The sequence below is a fragment of the Photinus pyralis genome, unplaced genomic scaffold (assembly GCF_008802855.1).
Source record: "Photinus pyralis isolate 1611_PpyrPB1 unplaced genomic scaffold, Ppyr1.3 Ppyr1.4_LG6, whole genome shotgun sequence".
NCBI lineage: Eukaryota > Metazoa > Arthropoda > Insecta > Coleoptera > Lampyridae > Photinus > Photinus pyralis.
In genome coordinates, this window is record NW_022170663.1 from 28,410,031 (window position 1) to 28,436,752 (window position 26,722).

At 36.6% G+C, this 26,722-nt stretch overlaps 2 protein-coding genes across 8 annotated transcripts in view; one reads left to right on the forward strand and one right to left on the reverse strand.

The window, feature by feature from the left end:
* The window catches only part of LOC116173401 (divergent protein kinase domain 1C-like), a 90,341-nt gene that overhangs the window by 19,186 nt on the left and 44,433 nt on the right, over positions 1-26,722 (reverse strand). The window contains exon 1 of one of the 2 annotated variants that reach the window (XM_031490860.1): positions 7,929-8,250. The exons of the other annotated variant lie outside the window; for it this stretch is intronic. Within the exon in view, the coding sequence (XP_031346720.1) occupies positions 7,929-8,063 (135 nt within the window). The 5' untranslated portion in view covers positions 8,064-8,250. Of the gene's footprint in view, positions 1-7,928; positions 8,251-26,722 lie in introns of those variants that run through there. 2 annotated transcript variants of the gene reach the window in all.
* Positions 8,348-26,722, forward strand: part of LOC116173400 (glycogen-binding subunit 76A-like) — a 170,698-nt gene continuing 152,323 nt past the window's right edge. For 4 of the 6 annotated variants that reach the window (XM_031490849.1, XM_031490856.1, XM_031490858.1 and 1 more), the window contains exon 1: positions 8,348-8,468. The gene's annotated coding sequence lies outside the window, so the exon portion shown is untranslated. The remainder of the gene's footprint in view (positions 8,469-26,722) is intronic. The other 2 variants (XM_031490857.1, XM_031490859.1) reach the window with 1 other exon arrangement.

Below are 26,722 nucleotides of genomic sequence, written 5' to 3' on the forward strand. Positions count from 1 at the left end.
CACGGAAGGGGGTTACGTTTGGCATCTTGTCTTGAATGGCGGTCGTGAACGCGTCGCTCCAAAAATGTTTGTTGTTATTTTGTGTTATTTAATGCAGGTAGTAATTTTTGCATTTCTTTATATCGTATTTGTGTTTTGTATGCCGCGTTTTATATTTTTTGTGGGTTTGAATCTTTGTTTTTGAAATTTACTTGATTTAACCGCAATACAGAATCATATGTGTGATACCGTTATGCTATTGTTTGTAATTGTTTACGTTTTTGGTGTAATATGCTTGCTTAATTTATGTTTATCGATGTCGATTGCTTGGTCTTGTCTCAGAAGTTACGCTCATATAAGTTTTGATAATTTTATTTTAATATGTGGAGATTACCGATTCGTTTGATGTATGTACTGACTTGTTGTTTGTTACTAACAGTTTTTTCCGTGAATAAAGCAGTCACGGGTGTGGTAAAAACTGTAGACAAAATTGTAGTACGACACCTAATTCCGTGATTGTCTTCGACATCCAACTGTAGGCTCGAAACCCCGAAACCAGGGGCGGGTTACACATCTTGCAGGAGCGGGATTACGCTACTCAAAGCTCTTCAGTTTAGAATCTATGTGCGATAAATGAGTGGCGATTCAATAATTTCCACATATCTTGTTTTTAGTTAAATTTGCCTACAAGGCCATATAATTTTCCAACTTGCTTTTAACAAAAGGACTTTATTGCACCAAAGATGAGTCACATCCTGTGTATTTCACCCTTTCTCAGAATTTAGGTACCTGCTCCTACCTGACCCATTGTGTAACCATCATTGTATATATGCATTTACTATCTTTGTTAACTACTGCTTAAACTTTTACAAAATATTTTATTAATTAACTTTTGGACTGTATTAATCAAACTGCGAGGTTTTTCTTACGTCGTACTCTTTTTACCCTTAGCAGTTACTTTTGCGAGAGTACGACACCTTTTGGCTATGCTTGCTTTGTTTATATCTCGGTTTATATTAATGTACATCAACTAAATTTCCGGGTTTTCACAATCTTAATAATTACGAGCATTATTAAACAAACATTTCACAATTTTGGTGTTTTATTTTACGTTCCTTCCCGAGTGCACTTCAGGTCAAAGCGTTGCCTATAACTAACGTAAGGGGGCCCTGGCTTAGATGTTTGATCACGTGCCACTTTTCAAATTTAAGTGGGATCTTGTGTATTTCTGGGTGGCCATTTTTAAACGTCGCCGGGTTGACTTTATTTCCGTGTTCTTGTAGTGTGAAGTTAGCGTAGAACCTGGGGGTTAAGTACACTACAACTTTTTCCATGTTTTCTTCTTTCCTTCCCAAAAATTTGGATTCGCTCTCTCTCCCTCTTTCAATTTCGTTCTCCCCTTCCCCTTCTCTTTCTCTCAGTCGACGCTATGTGTATGCAACCTTTCCTACAAACGCGCGTAGTGTGTGTTGTCTATCCTCACCACACGTCGTACTCTTCGGAAAAATCGCTTATCCCACTCTCTCCTCTAACCTTTCGCGATTTGGAGGACATTTATTTACCTTGGCAGTATAAATACTTCACCCATAGAATATTGGGCAGCAGCAAATAGCCTCGCCCTCGAAACGTAGTTCCACAAAATATTCGAATCGAAGCATTTGTCATATGAAGATTCTGTTCCAAGAAATTCGTTACCAAGAACTCCGAAATATTCTCCTTAGCTACCAAGAAAATTTACTGCCAGAATATTCGCTTTAGATTTAGCAATAATAGCATTTTGTGGCCTATTTACAGATTTCCCTCGTATATCCGGCAACCAGATGGCCCCAAAAGTATAGCAAAAAATATGGTAATGGTATCTGGCTAAACAAATAAATAAATAAATAAATAAATAAATAAATAAATAAATAAATAAATAAATAAAAAAGTGTGAGTGTTGAAATCCCACTTTTACATGAAATAACAACCGGCAGCATTTTCATATTCCAATTACAAAAGCTTAATCAGTAACTACGCCGGCCTGAATGCACATGGAGTCACAGTTCTATTTTCTTTGAAGGTGTAAAAAAGCTCATCCTCCTAGAGCACATAAAATCAAGGGCACCTATATAGATGGATATAGCGAGATCTAATTAATGTGTAATTGAGGTATTGAAATGCTGCTTCTCTGAGTTTTTAACAGCAGTTTGCCATGCATTTAGATGATCTATGTAGTTTAATTCACCGCCATAATAATTGTGAAGGCTTATTACGATTAAATTATTCACTTTTGCGAATTCCATCGGAAAAGTCAGCGTACCCAGAGAAAAAGTTGGGAATATTTAAACGGAAAGCGCTTTGGATAAAAATTTTAGATTTGTTCGTCAGATGACTTCGTCGAATTCTACATTCAGCAAAATCGAAATAGTCTTTTAGGATCCAGAAGAGACTTTTGGTTATGGATGAAGTTATGCACATATGAGAAAAAATGTGTAGGGCAGAAAGGTAAAACCAAAGATAATGTGCTTAAAAAGTATCCCTGTGAGAGACAAAAGACGTACAGTAGTTTGTTGCGACATAAGCACCACCTGGGGTAGGTCACGGGCCAGCTTTTCTTATGCAAGTAAATCTTCTCGAATGTTCGTTTGTTTACCAGATCGCATTCGCAGCTCGTTCTTTAATTAGAACTTGTAAATGCACTGAACATTCTGGAATAATCCGCCCTCCGCTTAGTGCCACGATGGTGGTGTCATTTTTAAAGAATAATCAGTATTTTTTAGCAACGTATTTTACACTACTATTGCTAATAAAAACTTTTATTGTATACATATACAAACAGAAGCCGTAAAATGAAAAAAAGTTACTACTGTGAAGATTGACAGGTTTATCTCTGCCAAATAATTAAAGTCCTTGGCAATGAAAAAATGCGTGCACATGTAACTAATTACCTTCCTAATAAATCTACGTATGTACTTAATGACCGTTTAATAATCCTAAAAATAAATAAAAATTACCTTTACTACTTTAATAATAGTACAAACTACGTGCTAAATTAATCAAGGTTATATCGCGACTTTGGTAACACTCATTTTTATATGCTGCAATTGGGCCAAATCTTGTTGACCCATTATTTTGTGGTTGGTTTGATAAAGTACAATAAAAGATTTTTTTGCAGGCGGCCATACGTAGGGTGGTCTAAAAGTCGATGTACATCTAAATCACAGCTGAAGAGAGCAACTTGCAGACCGTGTCGTATAAGGTGAATGCAGATAACTTTTCGATGCCAATAAAATATTAATAAACATAGGTCACGACAGTTCAGATGGCATTTAACTGGAAAATATATGAGATAATTAAGATTCGCTTAAGCTTAATGATTGTGCATAATTTAATTGCTCTTCAATTACTTATTGACAACAATTATTTTGGTTCTTTGTATGACTTCCAGGTCATGGTAGGTAGGTAGTCGACGTCTGGAGCAACTATCTCGTTATGCTTTGCACGTACGAAATAAGATGGCGTTACACGACCCTTCATATTAGAAGTCATGTGCCAAATTTCTCCATAGATCCAAATCTATAATAAACATTTAAGGCATCATGACGTTTAACCACGCCTCTTTCTAAATTACTATTATTATAATTATCTACTATAGTTCAGGCTCTTATCGATATTTTTTTATTATAATGCTGATGTTGCAATAATTATCGTGAACGTGACTGATTCTCAAAGAAACAAATAATTCAGCACATTTCTAATGGTGTGCTGGCGATAATCCTGGTTGAGTCCTTTGTAGATTTCATCCACGTTCGGAATTAATTCATTCATAGTCACCCGAAGAAAACTCAGATTGTTACATCTTTAACGACTAATACGGGCACTCAAAAGCAAAAATAAATTAAGATTGCTTCATGTCATGCGTTATATGGATATGGTGCTCGGGTTAAAGACTTAAAGGCCTAAGGGCTCTGTATTCCTGAGAAGATCCTTTAAATCAATTGGAAACTCTTAAAAAGGCTCATGGATACTCTTTAAAAACTATGAATATTTAGACTACTTTTATAGACCCTAAAAGGCTGTGAGACTATTGAAACTCTTGAAAAAAAAACAATTGACGACTCACGAAAGCTCTTAAGTACTCTTAAAGATCAATAAAGCTCCCTATAACTTTTTTGTGGTTTTTAAAGTTTATTATGATTCTTAATGACTTTTAAGGACTAGGTAATAAAAGGTCTTAAGTGATCTTAAAAGCTCTTCAAGTATCAAGGAGCCTCCAAGACACCCATGACGACGCTTAAGATTTGTTGAAAACTAAATATGCTTAAATGCTATTAAAAGCTCTAAAAAATTATAGAAACAGGGCGAGTCACAAAAGATCGCTGTATCACCCCCAAAGCGATCCAGTTTTCAATTTTTCTTGCAGGATGTAAAGACGAATGGAATTAGATAGACGTAGTTTGTATTTTGGAATTCGTATTTAATCGTCAACACTCAACAGTCAAACCAGAGTGGCAAGTTTTGAAGCTGCAAACTTGGATATACACTATACTGGTAGTGGTCGCAATAACAGATGAAAAAATCAGAACTAGCCGTTAGTTGGGATTTCTAGCGTTAGATATGACTATCAACAGAATTTTTTGTTTACTAATTTTACATGTCAATCAAGTGCATTGAAGTAAAAGATAAGCAGGCAATATTTTGCTCATTGACATATTTTCAAAGAGCAATTCGGTACACTTTTCAAAATTTGACAGTTTTAAGTATGTTATCTCTCTGAAAATGAAGGGAGTTACAATTACAATAATTGATTTTAGAGAACTTGTCTAAACGTTTATTGAGTGACATTGTTGGCTGCTGGTTAATAATCACTTCATTATTACCTACCCATTTTTAAAAGCTGTCGAGAAAGTCAACTTTACAAATGAAAAAAAAAGTTAATAATCATAATCACCATAGGCTAGTAGTCAAAACAAGTTTAAAAAGTCATTATGCCAACATAAATGACGAGAGCGTATTTCCTCCTAATAATATTAATGCTAGGACCAGGGCAAAATACCGGTAGGCACGAGATCCTTACCCCATTCTCTTTCAAATGAGACGCCTATCGTCGAAGTCTATACAGTTTAATAACAAGTACAAAATGTGCACAACCCCTGTGCAGGTAAAGCGCATTTTTTTAAACACCCCTAAGAAATTTCTTCCATAAATAAAGTTGGCACTGCGCATGCGCAAAACGAAATTTTGAAACTGGCGTTAAATTTGGTTTTATTCCAAGTGGCTATGTATCAAATGTTATTTAAATGCCCAATGGTTATATTCTTTCTTCCAAACGTCCTAATCGCTCTTTGTAGTTACTTTACTTTGACAATTCACTCTTAAGATACAAGGAATTATAACCGATCACGACAAGGGAGGAAGACTATGGTTAGTACAAATTAATTCCTTTCGTTGAGACCTTTCATTAGAGTACCAAAACTAGTTCCACTTTCCCCCCCCCCCCCCCTTCCTCCACCATCCCTTACTTTGATAAGAAGACAGAAAGAAGGGCAGTAGTTTGTAGAAAACTGTCCCTTTCGTTGAGCCTTTCATTAGAATACACTGAGAGATAAAATTAATTTTTAACCCCCCCCCCTCGAGTCGCGCGGGAAAGTTATAGTTTGTACAAACCAATTTATGTCGATAAGACCTTTCATTAGAATACCATGAAGGGTAGAACATGTGTTTACCACCCCCCTCCCCCATTTTCTAAAGTTTAACTTGGCACCACTAAAGGCATGCGTATGCAAAATCTGAGGTCAATTGGTTGTCGTATGTAAAAGTTGCACATGCGTTAATCAAAATTTTCGACACTGCGCATGCGCAAAACCAAAAAATATCGGTACCAAGCCCTTTCAAATGAGCCACATATCGCCCAAATCGGTTCAGTGGTGTAGAAGGAGTACGTGTGACCACAGATAATATATCTGTGGTGTGACGGACGGACGGATGACAAAGTGTAGCCCATAGTGATTTTTCACTTTGAAGAAAATACGCTAACAAATGATACAAATAGCAATATGTTCAATTTTTAAAGTTAGGGCAGTATATGTGGATTACTATCTACTTATACCGCCCATTTTGAAAACGAGCAAAAATGTTCTGTCGTTGCAAGCAAACTAACGACCGAACGCGATAAAACGATAAACAAACAATTCAACATTTTGTAGATCAGTCAAAGGGGTGGTGTATTTTCACACACATAATTCTTCATTATCAGCGAATCAGAGGTGGATGGGGAACCATAGACCGGTCCATGAAATATACTTGACTATCGGCCCACTTAGCGGATGGGGGAGGGGGTACTCAATGCGCCCTAACTTAAAATTAATGCTTTTTCTAGCACTGATTGTTGATAATTATTTCCTAACAACAAAAGTGCTTCTAGATTATTGTTACACAATCTGTTCCTTAATCGATTTTGTATACATTTCAGAATTGCGAACGAATAAGTTAATAGGTATTGATAGGCATAAGCGCGTGCCGAATATTGGAACGTAAATGTAAGTACGTAATTTATTTATTCACAATTAATTAATTAATTTATGTCTTAAAATGGATAAATTTACATCAGTAACTACGAGTATAAACGCGAATTTTCATTACTTCGACGTTGAAATTGGAACTGACCGAACCGCAATTCTATATGCTTATATAGCAAACGAAAGCTCCCGAGTATTCTAGAATGTTCTCCAACAAACATGTCGTATTTCCCGAAAAGATTGCGTCACAACTGTCTTCGCTCTTTATCGCCGATTCTTCTTCTTTCTCAATTTTTATACATTTTTGTCAAGCCCAATTGTGGTTGCCCCCGACAGATTACTGGGTAATACAGTAATACTCCATTTTTAATATCAGGGAAATTATGTGAATTTAAGTTATTTCATTTTTAGCGCATTTTTGCAAATTTATGTGTCAAATGTGGTAGCTTTTAATCTTACTTGGGTGGCTGGCTAGCTTGCTGGCTTGCTGGAAGCAAATGAGGGTATGTCATGTCAAAAACGCTTGGAGGAAGACTAGGAGTGTACATGTAGTCATGTACCTACGGGAGTCGTGTAATTAACAACTTAAGGGATGGGGCTATATGATGCGGTCGGCGACATCTGGGCGCCATCCCGAAGCGTGTTGTACTAACGTGGTGATTTTTCCTATCTTCTTCTACAGTTTTGGTCCGATTGCTTTGTAAGGCCCGCGCCTTCGAGGGACTTTGGGACCCAAAAGTTTCTTAAGAGCTCGAATCGCGGTGATCGTGTCGCCAATAGAAGCTGGAGTTATGAGAAATGCCTCTAAAATTGAATACTATTTTGTGGAGGGTTTTTAGGAAAATCCACCAAAATACGAATTGCGGGTGAACGGGACGTCGGAGGTGGGAATCTAGTAGCCTTCATAACAAGATCACTTTGATAATTTTTTATTTGCACTGTACCCTTAGAGAACATTAATTAAATTAATCCTTTGCAAGTGGCGGCGTAGCCTGGATTTATCTCTGTTTTGTGTTTTGATTTGGGTGATGCGCTTATGGATCCTACCGGCCCACCGGGAAAGTTCCCGGTATCCCGCCGGTCCCATCCGCCCCTGACGAGATTACTGGTGCACAACCAACTAATTGTTGGTGGTAAATGCTGCTTGGCTGGTTACTTTTCGCAATCCAACCCCAGTGAAAAACAGTAAAACAAACCGAAAATATCAATAAATATGGTCATGGATCGTATACTTATTTAACTAATCGAATTAGATACGGGTATCACAATGGACTGCAGTGAAACACGCTTCAATGCGTTCCCACGATATTAAAATGCATATGCACGAATTTCCATCGTATTATCACTTTTTGAATGTAAAACAATGAGGTTGCGCGTACATTGCAATCGAATTAGCTTTAATTAACCCTGATCTACTTCTTAAACGGGAGAAGAAATGCGAGTTTTACTCACCATTTTATTAATGTGTCGTCGGGGCTCGAGGCTCGTGCAAAACCAATTGCGCTTATACATTAACAATAACTGTGCGATAATTAGCATTATTACCAAGTATGACACGAAACGCGTCCAAAACCGGAGGTTTTTCATTGCGTGCAATTGTTGAGGTTACGTCCGCGTTTCGATCATATGTTCGCGAGCGGCGGCGTCGCGACGCCGGCGCGCATCTCACGCCGCTCTGCATATTTCGTATAGGATTTTAATAACAACCGGTTTCAAGGACCGCTTTACTTTATATAAAAAAGTGTATTGTGGAAAGTCGCCTACGAAGTTAAAACGAGAAAGCACTCGTCGTACATAGTGAGGCGTCCAATATAACCGTAAGAGGCGCCTCGGTCAGATTCACGACCTTGATATGCCCTTGTTGGGTGAGTGTTGTGAACGTAACCGACTTGTGCGGACGCCTGCCGTTATCTAGAGACGTTCAGCGTCGCGACGTTTGTTTTAACATTTGCAGACTACAACATTCTTTATCGTCACCACCGCCGCCGCCAGGTCTGTGTATAAGTACGCTTTTACCACCTGCATGTATACAACTTTTGCTATATTTGCTTAAACCGCACACTGTTAGTGTAGGTCACTGATAACGCGCCGCACTGCATTTATTTTCGAATTTCTCCTTATCATTGCGAAGACAACTTGCACGGTCGTACGCATTTCCTGTTCCAATTTCGCCCAAATCGATGCGACACATTCGCAGGTACCACTAATTATTAGGTACCCGGTCCACAACCGGCGAATGTGTGCGCTACGCATCTTTGTCTACTTTCACTTTCTACAGTTTCCAGAATTCCAGCAAACTCAAATTGACGTGTAGCGGATAATTCGGTTATATAAATAGAGTGCATGTTTCAGGGCTGATTTAAAATTAAACTTGATTTAACCTTTGCCGTCGAAAACAAACAATTTTGAGTAAATTAGACAACACGAATTTTCTAACGATAAATTGGGATAGGGCCGCTGAGTTTGGTGGTGATCTAATTTAATTTAGATCAATTGTAACGTGTTAAACTCGTGGTGGGTTTTTAATCGTCATTGCGTTAGTCGCAGACATAAATAAAGAGCCGCGTTTATGACGTCCAGATTTGACGTCGTGAGTCGAAAACAGTGACACGTGATTTTCACGTTTGCCGAAATGGTGAACTGTGACGAAATTAGCATGAATTTGCGTTATCTAGATTGTTTATTTAGCGAGTGGTTGAATGACCGAAGTATCGGTCAACAATTAGCGATGATTTATGATCAATACATTTCGTTTTGCAATTAGCCGCCCGTCCAAAGGCCTGATACATTGTTGCAAGAAACCGGCTGGTCCAAAGTGACTAACGTACATACATTTCTTTGCTAATGATTTTGATATCCGTATGTTTGGTTTCTACGAGGGGGAAATCTCAGTACATTTCCTGTGTACACAGTACCTGGTAGATATCCCTAGTATATCCGAAGAATTCCCCAGATTTCCACTAGTGTCTACAGATACCAGTTCTACTTTGGCTTTTGAGCTTCCGCATGCGCAATAAGTTATATAATAATAATAATTCGGTTAATTTTTTGCAGTATTGTAATTTATTTCCTGTTTTCAAGGATCAACATTCAAAATTCAGTCGTAACATAGCGAGATTAGAAATATAAAGTGTTTATAAAGAATATAAATGACGGTTTCTCTTTTGCTTTGAAGTAATCGTCTCGTTTTCAACAGGGTTAGTCCTCGCTGATTTCAACGGATAATTTGAAATGACGAACGTAATTTTTTTACTCATTTTCCGGATGAAAGGTTAGGTATTTAAACATGAAGCTGAAGGCCCCTGTTTTTTGAGAGACAAGGCCGCAGAGGGTACAATTACTTTTTCTAGTAGGTACCTAACTCGTTTATTGCATTTCATCTAGATTTATAATTTTCCTGACATTTCGAAGTGCTATTTATAGTGACAAGAAGGGGGAAATCATTAAGTTTAGTGGCATTGACAAATAGTATATTAAGAAACGAGTGATAATCAAGTTTTTAAAAATAAGGGAAATAAAATAAAATCATATCGACTCGAATGCAATTCTGATTAAGTGTACCGCTTATTCGAAATTCCATGATCGCCATGGAAATGGTACTCGAAATTTGTTTATAAAAATCACCGTCTTTAGAAATAAAATGAATTTGGGTTGGAAAATACCCTCCATTCAGTGGTTTGTTGCAGAAGCAGAGGAAAAGTCGCTACCTACAAAATCCATTACAGCCTACTACAAAACAATATGAAAAGTTGTTGGTGGTCGATAACAAGAAGCATCTTACGAACAAAGCCTTAAATGCATCGACAATGCTATGAAGGAAATTAAATGCTGCGATTAAAAATGGAACAGATTTGGAGGTATACTCTAAATTACGCGTTTGTAAAAGCTTCAAACGAAGGATGGCTACTACAATCATACGTTAATTTGAAGCACCCTTTAAAACATGCGGGCTTTAATCGCTTGTTTTTTTGCACGCTCAGGCGTGTTTTAAACGGGTCCGTTAACTTGGCCCCCCCACTGCGCTCGTTATGCGCCACCGATAATAACTCTTGCGCCATTATAGTTTTTTCGAAATCTGAAAAAACATTTGGGGGGGGGCAAGTGAACGTAGCCCCCCCCCCCTACGTATTTTGTCGCTTGTATCTAGGTCACCTGATACATTTGGTTATGCGCTCAATTGCGCCACTTGAATTAAAGCTAGCGCCATTACGGTTAAGCCGTGACAAATTTTAAAAAAGTGGGGGGCCAACTGAACGTTTTTAAAAGTTACTTTTTTTAACATCTTTTCATACGAAATTGTACTCCCGGGTATGCGCTAAAATGCGCCGTAAAATATATCTTTGCGCCATTTTTGTTTTTTGGTTATCCTTAAATATATTTGGGAGGGGCCAAGTGAACGGAACCCCCATAACGCATTTTGTACCGGTATTTGTGCCACTCGATACATCTGGTTATGCGCTCAATTGCGTCATATCTTGTATAGTTTCGGATGTGTATATCTTGGACACAGTGTATACTGCAAAGGGGTCCTAAATGGCGTAAACATGTCTGCTTACGGCGCATTTGAGCGCATGGTGAAAGGTACAAGGTAGGGCAAAAAAGATGTTAAAAACGTAACTTTTGAAAACGTGAAGTTAGCCCCTACAACACTTTTTGAAAATTTGTCATTGTTGGGGGGGTTAAATTAAAATTAACAGACGATAAAATCAAATAACACTAACATCCATCGTCTTAATAATATCTTTGACTTCTCCGCATTCCCATTAGCATTACTTTAACATTTACTCGAGGTGCGTACATACAAAATTTCATTTAAATATCTTAAAATACAAAAATATTTTTTTCATCTTCAAAGTTGTTTGTGGTTTAAGGAATATTTACTGACACAGAAAACCGGGCATTTATATGTTCTTTATAACAATAATTTATTATAAAAGATACCATTCTTTGAAGGTTCGGGCAGTTTTTGGGCTGTAACTTTTTGGCCCGTTAGTCTACGTAACTGAAAAACAATAGCGACCTTTCTTATATCCTTAAGAACATGTGTACCAATTTTCAAAGCGACCGGACGTTTCTAAACAAAGTTATCGTGCACAGGCAGACGGACAGACATACAGCAGTACAAAATTATAAACAATCTCGAGGATCGTTAATACATGAACTACATTGCGGCATAATGCATCAACTCCAAACCAAGTAAGTTAATACCTATGAGTTATTGGCGATTATTGCAAACCGAGTTAAAATTGCACAATTAGAACATAACTTCACCGCATACCATTATAACTGCATTCATTATAAGAAGGTAGTAGATGGCGCTGTGTTTGAAGATCGACACACACAGGAAAAATATAAAACGGCACAAAATTTGAAAAATATAAATATAAATCAAACGATATCACGCTTGGATCTTTGAAATTGACAGCTAATGCCAGTTCGACAGTTTAGTTCGTAATTGAAACTTCTAACAGACAGAATTCGTCACTCGTTTTATTTTTCAGGGTAATACTGACTCGTGTTTTAACCAATCACAGTGAAGGTCAACCTGTTCATATGCTTTCTACCGCTACCTTCTTAAAATGAATAGCGTTATAGTTCTATAGGTACAAAAACGCTAAGTTAGCCCCTCCACTTTTGAAAATTTTTTTATGGCTTAACCGTAGGCGTTAGCTTTAATTCAAGTGGCGCAATTGAGCGCATAACCAAATGTATCAGGTGACCTAGTTACAAGCGACAAAATACGTACTGGGGAGGGGGGGCTACGTTCACTTGCCCCTCCCCCCCTCAATGTTTTTTCGGATTTCTAAAAAACGATAATGGCGCAAGAGTTATTATCGGTGGCGCATATGAGCGCATAACGAGCGCAATCGTTTTAAAATAATCACTATCAAATCTCTCAGTGGGGGGGCCAAGTTAACGGACCACTGACAGTCGATTCTTTCTGATCCTGATTTTTTTTAAATCGCGCAACTGAAAATAAATAAAACTCGCTTCGTACAACTAATTGTGAATTGGGAAGCTACAAATCAAAAGTCGAATTTATTGGTATCTCTAGACACGTGTAGGATTGCCGTGGATACCTAGTGATGTCTGCCCATATGCAAATATGTTCGTGGATATTAGAGAAGATTCGGTGGATGCCGGCAGATATGATGTGGTGGATACCCTAGTCAACATGTCGGTATACTCACATACACAAATTAATTAAAAACAAAAAGCCACGAGGTAATTGTAGCAAATTGTAGTGTATACTATTACGTCATTACTGATTATTACATGTGCATACAAGTGAACTTCCAATTGGCGGTCTACTATAGACTGCGCACGACAGAAGTGGTTGTTTGAAACTCCACTGCCAAATAAATTAATTCATGATTTCGTGATCGATACGGCACATGTACTAGAAATTGGAATTGGAACAATTACAATATTTACTTGTTCGTTATAAGTATGTAAGTCTTCTTATACGAAGGCGCAATAAACAAACGAAGGCGGCTGGCGTTGTTTGCTTTTTTGTGGTAGCGATAACGGAGATAGCTGCCGGGATAAGACGGCGATGGTTGCCCTTTTTTCGGTAGCGATGACGAAAATTGCTGGGCGGTTAATTAAACGACAAATGATGATTGGTAACGAGAGCTTTCAGAGTGTTGTGCAAATGGCATGCTGCTTCTTAACAGACACGCTCATTATTATTGATGGTTGTACGATGAGATCTTGTATTCTTCCTCCATTGTTGTTCGACAAATGCGCATATGAAGGCAGAGCCGGCACTTCTTCATTTTAACGGGCGGTTCTCTACTTCTCAAAGATGCGACTTTGAAATGAAATGTTTTTATGAATTGGATTAGGGTTGAGCGGGGGAAAAGAACTGCAGTCTTAATTCAGCGATGTCATTGAATATATGAATTTTGAATTAAATGCACTTTGTAGCACGTGTAGTGCCAAGTGCCACCAGTTTATTTTGCGTATGGTTCTAGAACCTCTGCGGACTACTGAAATTTCTTCTTAACTTCGGTGGCTCATGCGCCACACACAAGTGGAAATATATACAGAGACAGACGAAATATTTATATGCAGGGCGTGCTAAGGATCATTCCTTTGACGGAGCTTCAAAGGATTAACTAAAGAAACGAATTCTAGTTTTGGGACGCAACAAATGTCAAAATTTAAAAAGTAATCTAGGTAATGTAAATTAATGACTTCCCTTTTTTTCATATTTTAAAAAGTAAGTGAGATATCTTAATGAATTTAGTAAATGCGCAATTCCAAAAAAATTGACCCAATTCGAGATTTATTTTACATTAGATTTCGTAAATTGCACGGTTTCCGAGTTATAGCACGAAGTTTGGCCTTTTCAAATTAAACATACAACCATTTTTGCAGTATGTAATTAAAAAGTTTAAAAATTTGCAAGATAAGTTGCAAAAACGAATTGAGCAATTTTTAGCGCATTTTTTAAGAATTAAAAAAATGTGCTTTTGTTTGCGTTTTGTCCGTCCGTACGTCCGAACCCACTTCTACCGTTTCGAACTAACTACTTTTAAGGGAATGGTCCTAGAGTCCTGGAATTTTTTGCATGTAGGTAGCCTATACCTTGAAGTTGTACCAGACGGCCATCAAATTTCGCTGTCTAAAAGCCCCCCCTCCCCACGAATTTTTTCCAGAGATGCTGTTTTTGAAAGTAAAACGTGCATAACGTTTACATACGACAACCAATTGGTCTCAGATTTTGCATACGCATGCCTTTAGTAGTGCCAAGTTAGAACTTTAGAAAATGGGGGGGGGGGGTAACACATGTTCTGCCCTTCATGTTATTGTAATGAAAGGTCTCATTGAAATAAATTGGTTTGTACTGTTATGTATTATGCTTAGCTTCCACAAACCCCAACTGACAGTGACTGGCGGCAAACCTTCAAAGAACTACGGTTGTTTCGCAAACCGCGAATTCACGTCCGATGCTTCCCAAACTGAATTAGGCAATAATTATTTTAAACTTTAAAGGCCTAAAATAAATCGTAAATTAAACCCTCGAATTATTAATACCCCCCCCCCTCGTTTTGGTTTGAACCAACTTACCGCACAAACAGCGGCCTGCCTTCTGATTTTTTTTTATTTTAAACGGCTTATGACGTTGTTAATAATTAAAACGAATTTAATTTCGTATTAAATACTATAGGTACTCGACATAATCGGTACGATGCGCACAGCAAAATTAAAATGTCCTTTCGAAAACCCACAAATGATTACAATATCCCCAAGGTCCCGCTATAATCTTGCAAACCAGTCTACCTAATTACGACAAACAATTCAACATTCAAAAGATATACAAATTAGACATGATCTGTAACAGTACAAACTATAACTTTCCCGTGCAACTCTTTTTGGAGATCAGTGAGTGAAGGGGCAGGGGGGGGGGTTTAAAAACGAATTTTATCTCTCATTGTATTCTAATTAAAGATCTCAACGAAAGGAACCGTTTTCTACCAACCACTGCTCTTCTTTCTGCCCTCTTATCAATGTACGAGGTGGAGCGTGAGGGGGGAGTGGAACTAGTTTTATCCTTCATGGTACTCTAATGAAAGGTCTCAACAAAAGGAATTAATTTCTACCAACCATAGCCCTCCTCCTTGACTTCTTATCGTGATCGGGTATATTCCCTTATACCTCAAGAACGGATTGTCGGAAGAGAGAAATATATCCATTGGTTATGTCAAAACAATAGCTTTTCTGTTAAAAAAAATGCGCTTTAACTGCACAAGAGTTGTGCACAATTTAGACTTGTTTGAAATTGCACGGGTTCCAGGTTATTATTTGAGGTAAATTATCCTAGGGGCTCCCCAAATCGGCAACAGAATCTTGACTTACCCTATACTTACAGTTGGCAACTGTGGTGGAAAACTGCTCTGCCGTGCAATCGTATAATCTAGTAAGGCATAAAGCAATGTTTGTGAAAAAAATCATTTTTAATTTTTCAAAAGTTAACCTCTTAGATGTCTTTAAAAGCAGAAGTTTTAATAAACCAAATGATGCATTTCTTAATCATTTTTTCTGCCCTTTCAGATTTTTGAATTGGTTTTCACTTATTTTGGTAAATTCTCTCAAATTTTAAACAATTTGAGTTACTAACTTCAAATAACCTTTACAGTTCACAAATTAAAAACATAGTATGTCTAGTTAAGACTGATGCAAAACTGAAATCCCGCATAAAAATGTATCAAGTCAATTAAATATAAAAAAATCAAGCTGATTCAAATTAAAGAACATAGCAACTTTTGTTAAGAGTAACTTACATTTCATCACACTCTTTTAAAACACAGCAAGTAGATATTTTTTGCGAAGGGGTTCAAACATACAGCAAGGTATGTTACTAATAAAGTAATAATACTGTAATTATTTGTAAGATTTTAATACTCAACACATTTACTTATTCATTCTTAGTAACAACAACGTGTACAAACCAAAAAGACGAAATAATCTGATTCTTAGTTACGTTAGTAAATATAATCTATGGGTAATTAACAATTTATATGTATAAAAAACTTATGGGTAGTAATTATTGTAATAGGAACAATAGGTATAAAAAAACACAAAAAAAAAGACTTGAGCGCCAAAATTTACGTCCACTTTAAAAACCTAAACACACTCAGTCGCTTCAATTGTTGCCACCGATTTACCTAAATCTTGCAAGTCTTGCGAACTTAATAAATTATTCCAGAATATTTGCTTGCGAACACCCATGTGTGGCACTAAAGTTTTCATAATTGCATCCTTCTTTTCAGATTTTAGACCTCGAGGAAATGCACCTAAAGAAGCTCGTGGTAATTTTAATTTAAATTTTGGATGCAAAAATGTAGTGTCTGAAAAATTCTCATCTTCTAGTTCGTATTTGTAAAAAAGTTTTTTGCTGCGTTTTCTAAATTGTGCAACTTTTAAGTCGTTCAGTTTCGGCATTAAAGAACCCTTTTTTCGCGACATACATCCATTTTCAAATTCTTTGAAGTCTTCAGCACGTAAACTAATGATTTCGTTTAATTTGTTTGACGATTTAATCAGGTTTTCAAGATCCTCAAAATCTAATAACTCCGCTGTTTTATTCCACTTTTTGCCTATCTGCCCATGTATTGCGTCTGCCTTCATGAAACTGTGGCCTGGTTCAAAATACTTAAATGTGATAGTTTCGGGACCCCATTCTTCATTCACAAAAATGAGACAGCCAGTGAAAAGAGTCCAATTCTTGTTTTGAGCAGTACAGTTATCGGCCCAAAATATTATGTGCTTTGTTGTACTTTCCATTCTAATTAAGACGTTGTAGTACGCCGACACAACTTCTGGAGCATTTCTTGCCTTAATAGCTTCATGCCACAAAACACATTTGTTTTTACCTTTTGGTTTTAAATTGGCAAAGGTTTCATGAAATACCGATAGTCGGCTAACGAAGAACGCATCTTTAATTGTCATTTTGGGTAACAACAAAACCTTTTGCATATCAACGGCATAGAGTTCGAAATCATCACCCCATGTTTGAGTGGAATCTTCTGTATAAAATTTCCGAGCGGATGTGTATCTTCGCTTGTGGGTTTCATACGTAACGCATGTTGAACAATGTTGTTCATTTAGTTCATTAGGTACAACATCATCATTTGGTGTAGATACTTCTGTTTGATTGGTGTCACTCCTGTTTTGTGTTTTTTCTGCATCGTGTGAATGGTTTTTGTATACTGAACAAATTGCACAGTCATCTTGACTTGGCGTTGTAAATCCGATATTTTCCTTTTCGAATACTTTTCTGTACGTTTCGTAGCTTAAACGCTTGCATTTGGTCAAATAATCTTTATGCATTTGATGTATGGTTATGTCACTACTCAAGTAGCGTCTATTAGGAGCGTGTGATATGTTATAATGTGACACTTGTGGGTGGTATGAATCAATATGTTTTTTAACCATCGTGTAGTTTTCCTTTGATATATCTTTCATTTGAGTGGCACGAGTTTTTCCTCTCTTGTCCTCTAGACAAGGCAAATCATTTGAGGTTCTCTTTAAAAAACTGGTAACGGAACCATCCATTTTGTATCCAAGTGTATGAATAAACATTGTTTTGCATACAGATAACATATTACCGGAAAGAAGTGATGGTTCAATAGAACTGTCAGATTGATTACATGAAGGACTATTTACACTTGAAAGGAAAGAAATTATGGGCAAGTTATATGACACCGAAAACCGTTTGTTTGTTTCTGCATCCACCCTTCTGTATTTAATGTCCATTTTACGAATATATTTATCAAAAAAAAGTTGTCGTTTTCCATAGTCAAGTTTTTCAAAATACTGGAAGATAGTCTTTCTGTGATCAGAAGGTAATTTTTCTGAACATTTTTTTCTGCATTTTGTATCACAAGGAGGGAAAAGTTTAAGTTGGCGTTTGCGTTTATTGGAATTTGTTATCGCACTTAGAGGTTCTAAATTTTCATTATCGTTGTCTAAAGACGGTTGACTTACTTGTAAATTGGATCCTGGTACCGTCAATTGTTCAAGTGCTTTGGTGATTTCCTCATTTGTTAGACCTTTGAATTCAAACTCCTCTTCATCGGGAAATGGTTGTGAATAATCCTTGTAGACTATAAATTTTGACCTTTTCGATGGTTTCTTCCGACTAACGATATTGAAATCGTATTCTTTAAAATATTCGGGTGGTCCCTTTCTTTTTTTTTCATCAAGAATGGGGTTGTAATGTGGATCTTCATCAGAATCATCCACTGGCGAATCCAGATTCATAATGTCTTCAACGAGGTCGTTGCACTTCGCTTCTTCGGATCTAAAATTGTTATTTAGACTATTAGGTTGAAAAAGTAACTGTTATGAAATAAAAATTGAATGAAAGTCGCCAAAATAATCTAATTTGTAAAAGTTCAAGAATTATAGTTTCAAATTTCACTGCCTAGACCTAGAGAGTAAAACGATTAACATAATTTTATATTTTACAAATTACTGATAATAATAACGACATGCGTTTTATTGTCATTGAAATAAAAAAACAATCGTTAATACATACCGTTGTCCATTATCAGTTAATAGTTTCAGAATTCGACTAGAGCGAGACGTACACATCATTTTCTTAGTTAAAAGAATTATATCATTTGTTACCACCTGCAACACCAACCCTGCTTCAACAGCTAACCTGACTCGACTGACGGTCAGAGCTCAGCTCAATGGATGAAAAACCAAAGTAGCAAGTCAAAATCACTAGGTTAGTACTGACCATCCATCTTGGAAAATAATTTTAAAATTATTCGTATATCGACGTACTACAGTATTGTTATTCAATATTGTATTTTAAATTTTAGCATGCCATGTTACTATGTTGTGAAAATCAAAACCTTGTGTTTAACAAAACTAAGTCGACATGCTACATTTTTATTTTGTAATTATAAAAGGAACAATATAAGCGTGTCATCTTACTATAATTTACTAATGTGATTTTATACCTTATTGTTATCTTCAAAAGCAAAAGGCAGTATGTCTACATGCTAAACTATTTTTTTTTAGTAAATCGATCTGCTAAAACTTGCGTCCCTGTATCTTCCTTATTAAAAGTCGTATATATACATTGAAAATAGTAACTGATAAAGCTCATTTTTATACTTTTCCAAGCACAAACAGAGCAATAACATAGTAAGTCGAGTTACTAGATTATTTAATTGGACGGCAGTGCTAGCAAAGCCATCAAACTTTTAAGGACGTTTCGCGACACTTTTCGCCTTTCGGATAGGATCAGGTTGCGCGAATGGAACTCCTTCATGGTGTAAACTAAGCGGCTCTTTTATGTGTTGGCACGTGAGACATAATCGCGAAGGGAATTGAATAAAATGCAGAATTTTGTGCGTAAGAAAAGACAAGAAAAATAAAACATGTTACTCACACAACAAGGCGATACTAGGAAATCCTTTTATGGACAAAAAACCTGACATAACCCACACAAATGCACAAAAATAAATTAACTAAAACAAAATGCAAGAGAGAAAAATATACAAATCAAACATCTCAAATTGTAAAATAAAAATCAGTTATCACTTATATACAAAAAAAGAACAAGTCAAAAGCATAGCTCTACTCCAGCATCGATTTCATTTAATTTACTACGAAAAAGTACATTTGAGAATCCCAGTAGTAAGTATTCGTGTTAAAGTCTATTATCGCCCAAGCCAATCTAATGAATAGACAAACGTTAATTAGAGGACCCCCCTTCTCGTGTATTGTGATAAAAATTAATGGTGGCCGTTACCTTGATGACTTAAGGAAACACCAAATAGTCCATTATTATTTTTATTAGCACATATTAATTACTACGAACATTTAAACAGTAGCACAGAAATGGTAACTGTCATTCTTTCGCTTGTATTCTGACAATTGATACTCGCGTCATATCTCTACTACGTATATGCTAAGACACAAGAGCTGCAGTCCGCACGAGATGAAGAAGCAAAATATACAGCGGAGAATCAAACTGCATGCGGTACTCTCTCCAAGGAGATCCTCGTATCCTGCATCAGCGCACAAAATCGTTCCCGAAATATAGACACCGTTTCACGCAGAGCAGACTACCCACACTTTAAAGCACTAACAGTTGGTTACTGCTGATTTAGAGCCGACTATTCACACTTTTTGCATTAGCGCACAAAGCTATGACGACTATATCTATTTCTTTCGTTATAGTCCAGGGAATAGAGGGTTTTAACTTGCAAAATGAGAAGTAGTTCCAATTTCTTTTGCATGTGATAGACAGTCATCTGGTGGTTAAGAATCTAAGTTTTCGACCTCCCACCCTTTGTGCTTTCCCCGTACCACCCCCAAAACCCCTGAAATTTGGTTGGTTTTTTAGTTTTTCAATCATATCTTTTTAATGGTTCACTTTAGAAAAAAATATTGTTATAAGAAATTGTAGACCATAAAATTGTACACAACTTTGATATACACAACTTTTTTGGGAAATGTTTATTAAAAAAGAGATAGACCTTGAGAGTTGGTTACATTTTTAAGAATTCTGAAATTCCTATGTAGACGTTTTAACCAAATTTCATACTTTATCTGTATAATTAAGAGTTTTATGAGAAAATATCTCGAATTTATCGTGGTATAAATCCCTCTACCCTGCACCCTTACCAAAGGGGATGCATAATAATGAAACTTGCAACCCTTGCTAGTGAGGATATTTGAATCACTGTGAGATTGTAGCGCTTTCTAATATACGTTTGAAATTAAAAAATTGTCTCACTTCAGTTATGTTTCACCCCTCCCCCCCGCGGTTAGATATTTTAAACGCTATTGTGGCGATTGTGAAGTTAGTCAGAGAGTACAACGCTTATTACATATATTTTCTATTCCTCTTTAATATCTATTCCTACCGCGGTTGGGGGGGGGGGGGTGAAGGATGAAGCTGAACTGAAGTGAGATAATTTTTTTGTTTCAAACGTATATTAGAAAGCCCTACAATCTCACAGGATTCAAATATCCCCACTAGCAAGAGTTGAAAGTTGAATCATTATGCATCCCCTTTGGTAAGGGTGCAGCGTAGGGGGATGTATACCACGATAATTTCAAGATAGTTTCTCATAAAACTCTTAATTATAGAGATAAAGTATAAAATTTGGTTAAACATCTACATTAAAAATATAAGCAACTCTGAAGCTCTATATCGGTTTTAATAAACATTTCACAAAAAACTAGTGTTCTGTAGAATTTTATAGTCTACAATTTTTGGTAACAATATTTTTTTGTAAAATGAACCTATAAAAAGATATGATGGAAAAACTAAAAAACCAACCAAATTTCTTTGGTTTTAAAGGTGGTACGGGGGAAGCACAAGGGGCTGGAGGTCGAAAACTTGGATTCTTAGCCACCAGATGTTCTTTCATGACATGCAAAAAAAAATTGGAACTACTTCTCGTTTTGCAGGAAATGGTCCATTTACAGTCTATTTCCTGGACTATTAGTACTTTGTTAGTGTTTTGATATTTTGATGGAGATTATTGCTTTAGTAGTAATTTTTTGATTCGGATTTAAAATTCATACGACAGCTAAAAAAAAGTGTACGTATATGAGAGTTTCTCTCTTCAATAGGGCAAACTTAGAAATTCGTTTCCGTGTTATCAAGCACTCATTTAAATGGTTATTATTAAAAAAAAACGATTGAAGATAGACATACACATATGCGCTATATCTCACGTTCGAATGCCGATTTAGCTATGGGACTTGTGTGATAAAATAGTGAGTCGCGGTGGTATAGCACAGAGATTGCCCATAGAATCATTATGTGATCTAGGGAAAATTTCTAAGAAACGCTTGATATTTAAAGAATTAATCTGTATAAGCTTTTAAGTACGTGTGTAGAATTTCGTAGTGTTCTCTGAAAAACATGCTCTAAACAACAAAGAATAATTCCAAAAGCCTGAGAGGTTTTGAACATGGAGACCCGCACAAAGTCTATAAGAAAGGAATGTTTAAAGAAAAAAAATTCAAGATGGCGGTTGAATGTTGTATTTTTCATTTAAAAAGGTGTAACTTTGTTGTTTCATTGAAATTTGGCAAAAATGTTACAAATACAAAAATAAAAAAAATAAAAAAATAAACACGGACTTCGTTTATTTCAAAATGGGTGCCATACAGTTTTGAAATTTTTAAATAGCTATCATTTTGGAAAAAATTGTGCACTCAAAATAGGTCTTATTAAGTATGGACTAAAGAGTGCCCTTTACATTGCGCTTTTGCATTATCTGCATACGAATTGCTAAATAGTTTTATAATTTTATATTGCTGTTTGCAATGGCGTGCGCTCACTATGCCACCCACAAAAAACCTGTCGATCTAAGTAGCAAAACGACCTTTAAATTTAGAACTGTAATTTTTTTCTTTGTAGACGTCCGGCTTCTGGCACAATTTTGGGTTGACTCGGCAGCCTCGGTCAACTGACACAAAAACACTCGCTGACAGCTTCAGGAAACGTCACTTGTTCTTGATCACCCTGAACCTGATGACAAAATCTGACTGGTAGAATTTGGTGACCAATTTTCGGTAGCTGTTGGGACGGTAGCAGCTTTTAACTTTGGTTAAATTGCTCTGCACAAATCTATATAAATAAAAATGAATGTTTGTATGTTTGTATGTCTCTTATGCCTGCCTAAACCGTTCATTCGATTGCGATGAAACTTTGGAGAATAGTTGGACGTATGTCCGGGAAGGTTTCTATATAATAAAAAAAATTCCGTCTGTCTGTACGTATGAATGTCCCTTATGCTTGCCTAAACCATTCATCCGATTGCGACGAAACTTTGGGTAATGATTGGACATATTTCAAGGTTTTTATGTAAATAAATAACATTGTATACGTCCTGTCTCTTATAATGCCTCTGCCACCTGCCTAAACCGTTTATCCGATTGCGACTAAACTTTGGGGGTTAGATTGTACGTACGTCCCTAAACTGTTCATCCGATTGTAGGACGAATGACTGCGAAAATCTATAATATAAAAATGAATCGCCGAAATTTATTTACGCGCATCAAATTAGATAGTCCTTTTTTTGTTGTGCTTGCATTATCGAAACATGTGACGCTCTAAGACAAGCAAATAGGAAACTCTTTTCTTAAAAATGAAAGAATAGCCTAATTAATTTAGGAAAATAATCGTGAAGATATAAAATATAAATTCGTACATACCTACCCTACATCTGCAGTTGCTTTAAAAACATGCCCGCAAATTCTATTTATAAAAAGGGCAAGGTTTGCCGTGACTACAAAATTCATTCCAACCTGTGCCTCTGAGAACGACTCAACATACAATTAAGCCATAAAGGGATTAAATTTACCAAAGGTTTAAGAAGTAATTTAAGATTTACTATAAACTACAGTGGGTACGATGAGGTACTCATTGGTACGGGGTTTCTCTCGCTTGGAAAGAGTGTCCAAGATAAGCATAATCTATTAAAGAAACAAAAATGTACGGTGTACTACGTAAAGTAACAACCTCCGCAATATAAGAGTGCTTTACAAGCTGGTATGAATGACTTTAAAAAATTTCGCAAACCTAAAGTAGACGGAAATTTATTAATAAAGGGTTGTTTAAGGGTTGCTTACAGACAAACAAAAATGTTCAGTGTACTACGTAAAGTAACAACCCCCGCAATATAAGAGTGCTTTACATGCAGATATGAATGACTTAAAAAATTTCGCAAACTTGAAGCAGACCGAAATTTATTATTAAAGGGTTGTTTAAGGGTTGGTTACAGATTATTTAAACATAATCTATCAAAGAAACAAACATGTACGGTGTACTACGTAAAGTAACAACCCCGGCAATATAAGAGTGCTTTACATGCAGGTATGAATGACCTAAAAAATGTCGCAAACTTGAAGTGCTTATAAATACAGTGTGTACTTTTTCCACGGGCCATATAAAAAAGTATAGTTTGTGATAATTTCTCCGAAACAAAACGTTGTATTAAGAATCTTCCAACGGTGCTCAAAAAGGGGCAATGAGAAAGTATTTTTTGGGAACAAGAAAACGGCAGTTCTAACAAGAAAATGGCAGTTCTAGGTTCTAATGTAACCCTGAGTGTCTTCAAAAAGTTGATGATCGAGTCCAATACTCCACAGAATTCCTTCCACTTTTGAGGTTTCGACTAGAACCAGCAGGATTATATTGTGCCAGTAGAAAGGTCAAATTACCGCAACTTACAACGCCACCTGAACCACTGAATTCATTACTTCTTTCAGGGCAAAACACTATCGAAGTATTTCTTGCAGAATATTCAACAGTTATAAACTGATGTGTATTCAAAATGACATCATTTTTTGGTGCAAATATAATTCGGGAAAGGGGTTTCAATCCAAATTTTAAGGTACTGTTTTTTCTATAACCAACATCATACACACCCATCCCAACATGTAACTCCGAATACGAAAATTATAAACACCCGTGCGCAGCCGGGTCGGGCAGCTAGTTTATTATAAAAATAACTGCGTCTTCAACTAAACAACTAGGACCGACTGCCCGAAAATATAGCGTAAACAAAGTATTCAACGAAACACGACTTCCACCGTAAAATATGCGCCTTAATTCTTTAAGAATTTTTAAATAAATCGCTAATTACGACGGAATGCGCGAAAATGAAACACGCAATTCTTCGAAACACTTGCGTCTTCGTTATCAGGAGCGTTAATCAGATCTCGCGTATCAACAAAACTTCTTACCGGAACGACCATAACCGTTTTTAAAACACGCCGATTGACCAGATGTGTCTATTTATTTTATTTTCCCTTTATTTTTGAGTGGGTGGGGTTTCAGCCAAGGCTGCCCTACCAACCCAACCCACTATACATTTACAAATATCCATGCCCGAAGCCGGATTCGAACCAGGGACCCTTAGCACACGGGTTGGCTTCTAGCATCTTATCTAAATCGAATATCTTACAAAAGCGATAACAAAACATTGAAATACAACTTCAAATCAATCACACATTTACTATACAGCGTCTACCGTAATTATTTTTGCCGTTTAGGTCGAAAATACAAAATTCTCGAATTTTGATTGATTTCCTGAGCCTGGATTAATTGGGATTTTGAATATGTTAAAATAGACATTTTTCACTACAAAATGCAAAAAGAATCCCATGTGTTGCAATTTTGCCCAGACTAAGTGAATTTTTACACCATTTTGACTGTACTATTGGCACAATTTCTAAACAGTTCCTTACACCAGCATAATCAAATGCACTGATGGCTTGCTTGCAGAATTGTATAAATGTATTTCTCATAAAGCTAACCTTATCTTACAGATGACATCTACTGCTTTTCTATTTGCCTCTGAATTTGAATATTTTTGTTTACAATTCTCATGATAGGGTCTGTTTTTTTTAGGTAATTAATCAAACAGATGTGTTGCACACTCTTGTATATTCACGACCACATATTTCTGTGTGCATTTATAATGTATTATGCCTTTACCTACGAGAATGTTTACTTTTTTAGCTTTTTGATATGCTTCATTGGTTGTTAAAAAAATAAAATGTTAACTTTGTTTATGGAAAGATCAGCGCCGTCTAAAATAATGTCTAAAAATCTTTAATAAAATATCAAAAAGTTTTCTGAAAGCCTTCAATAATTTTTGAAGATTTCTGAAAGATCTTAAAGGCATCTGAAAAAATGTTAAGGAATCTGTCAAGAACCTCTGAGGAAGTGCTGAAACAGTTTTTATTTCGAAATGTCCAGAATTTTGGCAATGATGTTCTACCAAACCATAATTTACATTCGCGAACACGGATTGGAACATTTATTTATCTATTTATTGTCCCTCTTGTTCTGGGCCCTCAACAGGCTTTCGCCCACTTACATAGTGCTTTTTAGAGGTGTCCCTGCAGAAGGTCTTAACTTGTTCTATACTTCTCCAGTATTTACCTTACGAATTAGGAAAACTGCAGGAAAATCTAATTCGGAGTAGCCGGCAGAATGCGCGGAACTGATTTAAGGCCATCTCTGCCACAGATGAAAACTTCTTACCTCAGCCTAGGTTCGAACACTCGACCTCCAGCGATGTAGCCCAACGCTCTACCACTGAGCTATAGAGTTGATGTCGTGGGTCTCTCTCGACTTTAATCGAGCTTCTAGGGCCACTAGGCTAATCTTTTGGGCTGACCAAGCTGCCCAGCTGCCCTTCCAAGCTTCTCAGAAAATCTTTGCGAACCGCAATAGACAATATTATTGAGCTTGAAGATTTGTACCCATTAGAACGTTAAAGTGAGCTATGCGGAGATGACTAATTTAGAATCTCCGGGAGATGGCAACTGGCCCCGTGGCGCAATAGTAGGTGCACTTAATAGCAGGGACCCGGACCGGACCGAAAAAGAACCGAAAACCAGACCGAAACCGGCATTTTTTTCTTGACCGAAAACCGTACCGAAACCGTTATTCCTTCAGAAATGGAAACGTATTGAGAACCGGAACCCATATTACTTTTTACGGTTCTTAACAGGTTATTGGAAGTTGAAGTACGCCACGTCCTGAAAATTAATAAAATATTACTCTATGATTGCCATCGGTGGATTATAAATTTTTAATAAGGTGTCGAAATTAAAGGCATTACGGGTGGCGGTGGCGCTAATTTAGCCACTACTTTAAAAAAATAAAAAAGGAGGGGCGAGGTTTTAGAAAATAAAATTTTCTGTTTTTTAGTAATAAATTAAGTGTAATAGATATTTCC